Source organism: Dipodomys spectabilis, unplaced genomic scaffold (assembly GCF_019054845.1).
Source record: "Dipodomys spectabilis isolate Male_0828 unplaced genomic scaffold, ASM1905484v1 ptg000019l, whole genome shotgun sequence".
In the NCBI taxonomy this organism is placed as follows: Eukaryota; Metazoa; Chordata; class Mammalia; order Rodentia; family Heteromyidae; genus Dipodomys; species Dipodomys spectabilis.
Genome location: NW_024870696.1, coordinates 8,370,646 through 8,382,669, shown reverse-complemented (window position 1 = coordinate 8,382,669; position 12,024 = coordinate 8,370,646). Strand labels below are relative to the sequence as shown.

The window sequence follows — 12,024 nt, the reverse complement described above, 5'->3', positions numbered from 1 at the left end:
AGGGAGGGAGAGAGAGAGAGAAAGGAAAATGTATTTGTCTAAATATAATTTTTACCTCCCAGGCCTGTCAGAGAATTTGCTATGCCAAGAGGAGCAAACACTTTTTGCTACTGTTTAAAAGCAAATGTGATTGTCACTGGAGGTAAGTGGATAGATCGCATTATTGAAAGGTTTTCTACTCTGAACACAGTATTGTTATTTTTTTACTGTGAGAATAATCTTTCAAGAGATTTAAAAGACCCATATAAAGTCAAATCTGTTTCTTTCATTATGAGAAAAGCCTTCCCCAACCCAAGAATATGTGAAACAAATTCCCTGCATTTTATTATAATTTTATCCATTGTTTTATATTCTGCCTTTAGAACTTTAATTCATCCACACCTTAAGGATTTGGGGGAGTTTGGGTGACACTGGAATTTGAACTCAGGACTTTCCACTTGCTAGGCATGTACTCTACCACTTAAGCAATGTCCCTACACCTTTTTCCTCTGGCTATTTTTTATTTAGGCAGGCTTGGACTGTAGTTATACTATTTACATTTTCCATTATAGCTTGGATGACAGGCATATGACACAGCACCCAGGTTTTTTTGTCATTGTTGAGATGAATATTTTTGCCCATGCTGTTTGGAAACACATTCCTCCAGGGATCTTCCTCCAGCTTACAGGTGTGAGCCATAGCACTAGGTTTAAGACTTTTATGATGAGAGCTTGAATTCCTGGTTCCTAAAGAAGTCCTAGGGCTTTTGAGGAAGAAGGGCATCTGTGTGTTTATAGATTCATTTTTATTTGGGTAAAGGCCCAACATTTTATCGTCTCAAAATAAGTATATGAAATTGAGAGGCAATAGATAATTGGTTTAGAATTGATGGATAGAAGAACCAGAGAACTTAGAGGAATTAAAGCTTTCTTGGGATAAGTGAAGTAGAAGATAGATTAGGCCATCTGTGGGGAAGAAAGTTTCAGGGGGAAAGTAGAGGATGGATAAGTTCTTAGAGATTCAGATCTTCCTGTCAAACTGAAGTTTTAATATAGTGTGATCACATCAAGACTGGTCTCTACAACCAGACTGTCCAGGCACAAAGCCACTTGAACATTATGTGGTGGGCAGGCATTTGCCTCTCTAAAGCTCCATCCTATCTCTAAGTAGCATTTATAATTGTACTTGCTTGTAAGGTTATTGCAAAAATTATTTTCCCAGGTTCAGTGGCTCACACCTGTTAATCCCAGCCACCTAGGAAGTGATATAGGAGCATGATAGGTACAGGCAAGCATAGACAAAATGTTAGTGAGATCCCATATCAGAGAACAAGCTGAGCATAGGGTTTAGCTCTCTCATCTCAACTGTGTGGAATCAGAGGTATAAGGATCATGGTCTGAGGCTGCAAGAATCTATCTGAAAAATAACTAAAGTGAAAAAGATTGGAGGCTTTGGCTCAAATAGTAGAGTGTTTGCCATATTAAGTGTGAGACTGAATTCAAACCCCAGTACCATCAAAAGTAATCTAAAGCTAGGCAAGAGTGTTTCACACACATCATCCTAGCTACTCGGGAGGCTGAGACATGGAAGAGTAACATTTGAAACCGTCCCAGGCAGAAAAGTCCAAGAGACTCTTATCTCCAATTAACCAGAAGAAGACCAAGCTTTTTGTGGCTCAAATGGTAGAGCACCAGCTATGAGCAAGTAAGCTGGGTAAACATGAGTAAGTTCAACCCCTAGTACTGGCAATATGCAAAAAGGAAGGACGAAAAGAAAGAAGGAAGGGAGGGAGGGAGGGAAGGAGGAAGGAAGGAAGGAAGGAAGGAAGGAAGGAAGGAAGGAAGGAAGGAAGGAAGGAAGGGAGGGAGGGAGGGAGGGAGGGAGGGAGGAGGGAAGGAGGGAAGGAGGGAGAGAGGGAAGGAAGGAAAGAAAAAGGAAAACAGAAAGGGAGGATTACTGGTACTATGACAACTACCTGGGATAATAAACTTAAAAGGAAGAAAACTTTGCTTCAGTACATGGTCATTTGGCTGTATTGTTTTAGGACTATGGTGTGGCAGGACATTTCAGTGGGAGTACATCATAAAGGAGTCCTATTCACCTTATGATATTCAGGAAGCAGAGATTTTTTTGTATGTTTTTTACTGTAAAAAATGTTGTACAGAGGGGTTACAGTTACATGAGCAAAGTAATGAGTACATTTCCTATTGAGCATCGTTGCCTCCTCCTTTGTTTTCCCCCTACCATCCCTTCCCTACCACCTCCACAACTACCTGCCCCCCAGGTTGTAAAGTCTGTTTTCAATATAGTGTTTTATACATCTCATTGTTACAATGGGTATTGTATCCTGTATCAACCTGTATCCTTATTTAAGCATTTTGTTTTAGGAAATAGAGATTTTAAAAAGAGAGAAAGGCAATAAGGGAGAGGGGAAGAGAAATAAAGAAAGAAAGCACACATGTCTGGGGTCCCACCAATATCCCTTCTAAAGTTCTGATGACTTAACGTTCTTCTTCTAGTTCCCTGCATCTTCAAGGTGTGGTCACCATCCAAAGAGGTGCCATTTAAGGGATATTCTAGATTTAAACTACAACATATCTGAGACTTAAACTGCAATAGATTCTACCCACACACATACTCCTTGTTTTTAGATAAAAACATCAGCCTTCAGCTGTACATAAATTTCCTGCCCCTGCAAAGAATCCTTTGACAAAACAATACTTAAATAAATAACCAAAGTGAGATTTAATTTCTAAAATATGATTGCTCACTGATGTTATCATATTAATCTTAATCAGCCCCGTTGGACAGTCCTTTGTGCTCACACAAAAGAAACACAATGTTCAGCTGAGCCTGGTGATCCATGCCTCTAATCTCAGCACCTGAGAGTCTGAGATAAGGAAGATTATGAGTTGGAGGGCCGCATAGACTATATAGAAAGACTTTGTCTCAAAAGAAGGAAACTAAAAACATAGGAAGGAAGTAGAAAATTTTAATGTACTTTGTAACCTTAGTACTTTCATCATTTCAGGAAGAAGGTATGTTTGGTAAATTCTGGCACTGCAATTATCTCAATGTTTGTGAGTTCAGGCACTTGACTCTTGTTAAACCAGTGTTCAATATGTTGTAAAATCCATACCCATAGCTTGAAAAACTTAGTAATTATAGTGTCCCTAGAAGTCATGAAGGCAATCAAAACTTCAGTAGTATAAAGCATCTAATTCCTTCCACCATTGTAATTTATTGAATTGTCACAATTATAGGGCCTGGAGTAGTAGAAAATGCAAGTTATTCATAATTGAAAACATACTTCTCCCAGCAACACTTTTGCTGATTAGTGACTGCCTAGCACATTTCTTGATGTACAGTTTATACACCCTGATGACTCAAAATATACAGTACATGCTGTTTTGCTCAGCACAGTGAATGTGTTAAATATGCAGGGACAGTTGGAAAAGCTTGAAAAGACAAAAACGCCTGCAGGAAAAACAAAATAAAACAAAACAGGACAGAACAGGATATTATCCAAAAAAGAGAAGAAAACACAACAGACTTCCTAAGCACTGTTTGTTACCATCAAGAATTTTAATTTTTTATCAATAATGTTTTCACTAATCATTGTAAGAATTAAACTCTCCCATAACGTTTCAGTGTATAAAACATTGATGGATCAGCTAGGATAAATCAGGGGTTCTGCATGTAAATGTTTATGCTTTATTCAACCTATGAGAGTTGTGGACTGGGTTATATGAAGCTTATATGCATGCAACTGTATTCCTGACCTCTGAGCATTTAAAATATAATAGCTCAAATAAGGCAAGTCTACAGCCTGGTGCCAGTGATTCATGCCTATAATCCTAGCTATTCAGAAGGCTGAGATCTGAAGGATCACACTTCAAAAAGAGCCCAGGCAGAAAAGGCCATGAGACACTCTCTCCAATTAACAAAGTGTCAGACTAGAGGTATAGCTCAAGTGGCAGAGCACTAGAAGTGAGAAAGCAAGTCAAGATGGAGCAAGGAGCACTGAGTTCAAATCCAGGTACCAGGTACCAAGTCTATAGATAGCTGTAATAAAATGTAGAGTAAAAAGTCAATAGGTACAATCAATTTTCTACTGGAGATGCCCTCCAGAGGTGATATTGCTCATTCAGAAGATGCTTTGGCCAACATGGTCCAGAACTCTCTGTGGTCCCAAAGGTCCTAATTCTGAACATACTTGATACATTGGCAGTGAAAAAATCATTGTAGGTACAACTGAATTGTACAGTTTGAAGGGTATAGTTGAAAAACCTGCTTTGTTTCCTTATTCGCATAATACTTCTATCTAGGCTTCTACTCCCCCAGGAGTAATCTTGCCTTCTGAGCACACAGTCCTAAAACATGAGAGCTAGAAGGAATCCTGAAGATGATTATTTTACTCATGAGGGAATGCAGGTCCTGATGAAGAGACCAGTGTGCCACAAGTCATGCAAGCAGTCATGTGGAAGGGCTGAGCTTGAATCAGTTGGCCTTGCTCGCAGTCCTGTGTTTTCCCTGGTCCATTGCAACCATGTACATTCAGCACGCTCTCCCTTTCTTTTCTCTGTGAACTAAGCTAGCTCATCTTATCAAAAGAGATGAGCTGAAATCAAGTGACTCAGTAAGTAAGATAAGACCTTGCTAAAAGGGGAAAAAAGCCTGTCTTTGATGAGTGGCTTTATTTAATCTTGGCGAAGTTTAAAAAAAATAGGAAGAAAATCTGAAGGAAAATAGCAAAGCAAGCAAGCAATTAATCCCCTACAAACCACAATACATCACTTATAATGTTGACTCCTATCTTTTGATTGATACATTCTATGAATACTTATATACACTCACAATCAGGGGCTATTATGATTTCTATTCTGCATTAAAAAGTACCACTCCCTGCTAAACATTTTTCAGAATGCCCAACATTGACAGGGGCTTAGAATCAGGATAACAGTTGCATTAACTGTCCAGTAAAATATATACAACTCATTTATTCTCACAATAAAACCTTTTATCCCTGTCATGCAGAAAGACATACTCAAAGTTACAGTAACTAGTAAGTGACAGAGCCAGATTTCAACAAAAATAGACACCCAAAATACTTACTTCATGAACACAAATCATGCAATTATTTGTCCATCATCACCAAAGAAATGGAAGCTCATCAGATAAACAATAAAGAGATATGTAAATAGACAACGATAAAACAAATCGGATTAGTTGAAGACTGCCATAGCAGTTTTAATTCCATCAGGAGCCGGAGAGGATAGAATGGTGGAAATGCTGAAATTAAGTCTAAAAGAGTATGTATGCTTTGGTTATCTTGGGTAGACTTTCTTCAGTGATACTATCTAGAATTTCTTCATATTCTTTTTTTGTCTTTTTCCCACATTTTTATTAACATCAATTAGGCATGTACATATACACATAACAGTGTACCTTCATCAATTCTCACATTTTCAGGCATTTTCCCTCATCCTCCTCCCCCTGCCCAAACAAATCTCAACAAGCTTCACTGTTCCATTTTCATTCATGTACATGAGGTCTTCATATTCTTAATATTTAATAAAATACCAAGTATGCAGTAATTTCTTGATAAAATTTGGCCATTGCTGTTAACAAGAGTAGCATGAGGCTTTCAACTTAAGAAATTTACCACCTATTTGTCTACCATAGTTCTTAAAATATTGATTGCTATTTTAATAAACTTGAGTGACCATAACAAATAAAACACAGACTGGGAGGCTTCGAGTCCAAGGTAAAGGTACCAGGATGGCCAGTTCCTCGTAAGGCCCACTCTCGGCCTGCACCTTGTTGTATCCTCCAATGGCTGGGAGAAGGACAGCAACTTCTCCAGTTCCTTTTCTCATGAGGATGCTGAGTCACGAGAGGGACCTCGTCCTTCAAACTTCATTTAATCCCAATTATCTTCCAAAGCCTCATCTCCAAATTCCATCATATGGGGGATTACGGGCTTCAGAACATAAATTTTGAGAAGACACAATTTATTTTATAAAAGTAGCTTGAAAAATGAAAGCTAAAAACTAGCTTGTTTTTTCCAGATGACATTACTCCAAGATTTTCAAGCCTCTAAAATAAACCTGCTGACCTTCCTGAAGGAGTAATATGAACATCTAACAAAGATTTGTTCTTTGATGAGAGTTGTGTTTTCTCTCTTTTCCAGCACTTGTTAGTTAAGTTTCTGAGCTGGGATTCATTATATCAACACTGCAATTACTGAAGTTATACTGAATATTTATTTATCACTCATATAACTGTAGGACCACCCTAGTTACCACAGAAAACCAGAGACATTTCTGCCTTCAAAGCACTTACAGTCTAATAGACAGTCCAGACAAATGATGTTGTGACAAAAGAGGAGGAGGGAGATGGCATTCCACTCAAGAATAGGAAGGCATTCTGGGATATTTCTGGAAGGGTATTTGTACTAACACTTGAAGGATGATTTTTCATACAACTCAACAAAGTAATCAACTTATGTCATATTTGATTAGCAATGAAGATCCAATGATCAAATCACCTAACTGTCCCCACCCCTTCATGACCAACAGACTCTCTGAGCATGTAAAAGTTTAGTTTCATAAAACAAGTGTGCATTTTCACACAGGGATCTTGAAAATAGCCAAATATGTGCTACTGGATTCATCAAAATGACCTTATTGAATTTTAAGTATTTTATCTATAAGTGGTGATTTATACCAATGCAATTATGTGTATATTAGGATCATCATGATGCCACCCCAGAGCCTAAAGTTCCTTGGTAATGAGTAGGTACTTAGGAACGCAGGTCATAGAGGAGGAGGAGCAGGAAGAGGAAGAAAAGGAAGAGGAGGAAGAGGAAGAAGAAGAGGAGGAAGAGAGGAAGAGGAAGAAGAAGAAGGGGAAGGGGAAGAGGAAGGAAGGAGAAGTTGTTTAAATGGACAAATAAATTAGGACCTGGGCATAAAGATAATCGTCTCTAATCCCAGCTACTCAGAAGGTGTGTGCGCTGGGCAGTGGAAGGAGGCTGTCTGAGACAAAAGAATCATTTAAGCCAGAAATTCAAGGTCAGACAGGTGAGACCTGCATCCAAAAAAGTACATATAATGATGTGTCTAGAAACATACAATTTGTATTTTAGAAGGTAACAGTAATAACAGAGAAGTGAAACTAGGAATTAGGGAGTATAAAGGTCTTTTAAAATTAAACAAAGAGTATGCCCTATACAATGTTTAAATCTTTTACTATGGACTCAGATTTATGTATTAATGTACGTATGTATGTATGTATGTATGTATGCATGTATGTATGTAATGTCGGTAGTAGAATTTGAATTTGGGGCCTGGTCACTCTCCCTGAGCTTTTTACTCAAGGCTAGTACTCTACCACTTCGAGCCACAACCCTATTTCTGGTTTTCTGGTTGTTATTTGGAGAAATGTATCTCATGGACTTTCCTGCCTGGGCTGCCTTTGAACCAACATCCTGAGACTTCAGCCTCCTGAGTATCTAGGATTACAGATGTGAGCCACCAGCACCTGGCAGATTTTTAACATTAAAATACAATATCTATGCTGTGATGGTAATCACATATATACTATATAGTTTCACAGCACAGATGTTTAATGGTGGAATTTTCCTCTTCTCCTGATTTCTTTTCTTGTTCTAATATTTACATAATTGAAGAACATCAACATAACAGATGACTGAAACACTCTTTGGAAGGAAGTAAAGTATAAATAATATATTTGTGCATGAAGAAGTAGGGAAGTATTGAATCAAGACAAGTACCCATAAAATATTTACAAGAGCCCACATTCTGATGTGTAAATAAAAAAAGAAATCACAAAACATCCTTAACGATGAGCAGCAGACACAAACCAAGACCAGTTGCATAGCTAGTCTGCCACAGCAAGTCCCATTAAAAAACAAAAAACACCAAAGGAGGAGGCTGCAATGCTTGATAAGAAATGTATGCATTATCCTGCCCATGTAATTGTAACCCCTCTGTACAGTATGTTCTCAAATAAAATAAAATAAAATTTAAAAAAAAAAAAAAAAAAGAAATGTACGCATTAACCTTCCCATGTAATTGTAACCCCTCTGTACAGTGTGTTCACAAAAAAATAAAAATTAAAAAAAAAGTAAAAAATAAATTAATTAATTAATTAAAAATTAAAAAAAAAAACGGGATGGGAAGGAGGTTCAGTGGTAGAGCACTTGCCTTGCATGCATAAGGCCTTGGGTTCAATTCCTCAGCACCACATAAGCAGAAAAAAATCTAGAAGTGGCGCTGTGGCTCAAATGGTAGAGCACTAGCCTTGAGGTAAAGAGCTGAGGACAGCGCCCAGGCCCAGAGTTCAGGCCCATGACTGGACCCCAAAAACAAAATCAAAACAAACAAACAAACAAAGCAAGGATGTGATCTGTTTGTCATTAAGAGAGAGATCAGCCAGGAAATGGAAACAAGAGGGGTTTTTTTTGTTTCTGTTTTTGTTTTTTTCACCTTGGTGGTTAATTGGTGATGAGTCTTACAGCCTTTCCTGCCTGGGCTGGCTTCGAACCACGATCCTTAGATCTCAGCTAAAACTACAGGCATGAGCCACTGGCCCCCAGTATAATTAACATTTTGTTGTCTTTTTGAGGGGATGACAAGATCCTGCGATTGTGGCACCCCAACATCAGCACCAAGCCTGTAGGGAAGCTGGTGGGACACATGTTCAGTATCACTGAGATAGTAACCAATGAAAAAGACCAGCACGTCATCAGCCTGTCCTCTGCAAAGGTAAGAAGAAAGAAAGAACAAGGGAGGTGAAGGGTAAACAAAGGAGGAGGCTGCAATGCTTGGTAAGAAATGTATGCATTATCCTGCCCATGTAATTGTAACCCCTCTGTACAGTATGTTCTCAAATAAAATAAAATAAAATTAAAAAAAAAAAAAGAAAGAACAAAACTGAAATGACAAATGTTTCCCAGAAAATTAAGTACTGGAAGACCTAGTATGTATGTATGTATGTATATATGTATGTATATATATATATATATATATATATATATATATATATACACTTGACAATGATAACTGGTAGTCACTGGGAAAAGTACTGACCATCTGCATAAGAAAATGATGAGCCACTATGCTGTTTGTATTGACTACAGCATAAGAAAATATATCTAAAGACAAGTGTAAAAAGAAAAAAATATTAGGAAACAGCCAGTATTATAAAACACAGAGGTTGTCTATTATAGATAGGAACATCATCATTAAAGAGAGAACATACAAGCTGAGCGCTCAAGCCTGTAATCCTTGCTGCTCAAGCCTGTAATCTTTGTGACTCAGGAAGCTGAGATCTGAGGATCAAGGTTCGAAGCCAGTCAGGGCTGGAAAGTCTATGAGACTCAATTCTCCAATTAATCACAGAAAAAGCAAGAAGTGGCATTGTGGCTCAAGTGGTAGAGTACCTTGAACAGAAGGAGCTCAGAGAAATAAAAATCAAATATCCTGCTATCTATAATCTGTTCTATGAGAGTTCTCTTATTTATAGTTTAATTACAATAGATCAAAGTGCAATACAGTATGTATTAATTAAATGTCAATTTGTTTTTGGAATTTTTCTAAACACTTGGAAATGTTTCATATGATATAATATTAATCACTTATTTAATTCTGCATTCTAGTTGTAATCCAATTATATTGTCTATGCCTATTCTCCTCCTAAGAATTTCCTTATTTAAAAGAAATAAATTAGGTTAAAAAATAAAAAGCTCAGGGTCAGTGCCCAGACCCAGAGTTCAAGTCCAAGAAACATCAAGAGAGAAAGAGGATGAGAGAGACAGAATACACAAGATACATTCTACATGGATTAAAGCCATAGAAGTTCTAGAAGAAAACATAGGTGAATATTCATATAACTTTAGGATAGTTTTCTATTTGTAGCTCTTATTGCTAATAATCAGAAAATAAACATAGTATTAAACATCTGATTTCTATGTACAATGCAATAATAGCTATCATTTTTCAAATAGTTACCACATACCAGACACTGTGCTAAGTATTTTACATACACATCTCATTTAATGCTAATAATGACCCTGTGGGCCTGAGGATGTAACTCAGTGGTAGAGTTTGTGCTTAGCATGCACCAGGTCCTGGGTTTGATCCCCAGCATAGGAAAAAAATAATACTTACACATTTGTGAAGGGAAAAGTGAGATCTAAGTAATGCTGCCATCACACCATAACCTTGTGGCTCAGTGTACCCAATTCTACGTCTTCTTCTATCCCAGAGAACCTCCTAAAGTTAAAGGTAGAAAATGAAGAAGACAAGCTGGAAGCCAGTGGCTCTGTCTATAATCCTAGCTACTCAGGAGAGTAGCTAGAAGAGTACTAGCAGAGATCTGAAGATCATGGTTCAAAGCCAGCCCAGGCAGAAAAGTCCATGAAACTCTTTTCTCCAATAAACCACAGAAAACTAGAAGTGGTCCTATGGCTCAAGTGGTAGAGCACTTGCCTTGAGCTAAAGAGCTGAAGGGCAGCACCCAGGCCCAGTGTTCAAGCCAGAAGAAGAAGAAGAAGAAGAAGAAGAAGAAGAAGAAGAAGAAGAAGAAGAAGAAGAGGAGGAGGAGGAGGAAGAGGAGGAAGAGGAGGAAGAGGAGGAAGAGGAGGAAGAGGAGGAGGAGGAGGAGGAGGAGGAGGAAGAAGAGAAAGAAAGAAAGGAAAAGAAAGAAAAGAAGAAAGGAAAAGAAGAAGGAAAGCACATAGAATTGCAACAAAAATGGCAGAGACAGGAGTAATACTCTTTAACAAGCAAACAAACCAATGGACAACAGAAAGCGTAAATGAGTAGGAAATAAAGAAGAAGGGGAAATGAAAGAAGTTTTAAAGTAGACAGGATGCCCAGCACTGGTGGCTCATTCCTGTAATCCTAACTACTCAGTAAGCTGATATCTAGAAACCAACCCAAGAACAAAAGCCTAGTAGAGTCCATCTCAAAAGCAATCAATAAAAAACAAGAGGTATGGCTCGTGTAAATATTATGGCTCAAGTAAAATATTAGCTTATGAACAAGAAAATGGAATGAGTTCAGTGTCTTCAATTTTGAGAGAGAGAGAGAGAGAGAAAGGAAAGAAAAGACATGTTAACAGAGTGCTTAGTGAGGATCAAAAAGAACATTGAAAAAGACCAAAGTAGCCTGAATATATATATATATATATATATATATATATATATATATATATATATATAGCTCTAAACTACCTCTCATCGTTTCTTTAGTAATATTCAACTGGTAAGCAAAATGGATTACACCATGTGACATGTTCAATATATAAAGAGGAAACATTTAAACAATTACATTTGAAAAGTAGGGCTCGCCAAGGGTTCCAAATGAAAATAAGGCTTTTCCAGTTCATTCCAAGTTGTAGAGGCCCCTCTGAACTATTCATGGCTTTGTGAAAAACATCCCCTTATCTTAGGGTACATGTGTTCTAAGACCCCTAGCAATGCCCAACACCATGCATCACAGCTCACCTTATGATCCTATACACTCAGGACAGAGTTTAATGTATCAATTTGACACAGGCAATTATAACAATTGATAATAAAATCGAACAATTAGAACAATATATGGTAATAAGATTGCCAGCATCGTTACTCTGGATCTGTGGTGCCATTATTAAGTAAAACTGGGGTTTTCTGAACATAAACACTGTGAATGCTTCCATAAGCAAGATGGGTACTAAGTGATTAATGAGGCACTGGGTGGATGTATCAGACAGAGGGATGATTCATGCTCTAGAAGAATTCCTCACAGTACTCAGAATGGTAGACAATTTACAACTTATGCTGTTTTATTTCTGGAAATTCCTGACTTCAGTTGACTGTGCATAAATGAAACCACAGGTAAAGCAGAAAAGTCTTAATTAAGATGCTCTGCTGGCCCAAGGCCATCTTTGGTACACACCAGGTGCCTATTTATCTGAACTACTTGTAGCTATTAAGTCAATAGAATATCAAGAAGAAGGGATTTTTCTACATTT

At 37.7% G+C, this 12,024-nt stretch overlaps 1 protein-coding gene across 1 annotated transcript in view; it reads left to right on the top strand.

Annotated features, from left to right (window-relative positions):
- Wdr64 (WD repeat domain 64) overlaps positions 1-12,024 on the top strand; it is a 120,088-nt gene that overhangs the window by 42,830 nt on the left and 65,234 nt on the right. The window contains exons 9-10 of the mRNA XM_042674540.1: positions 63-142; positions 8,632-8,771. Coding sequence (XP_042530474.1) covers positions 63-142; positions 8,632-8,771 — 220 coding nt within the window. The remainder of the gene's footprint in view (positions 1-62; positions 143-8,631; positions 8,772-12,024) is intronic.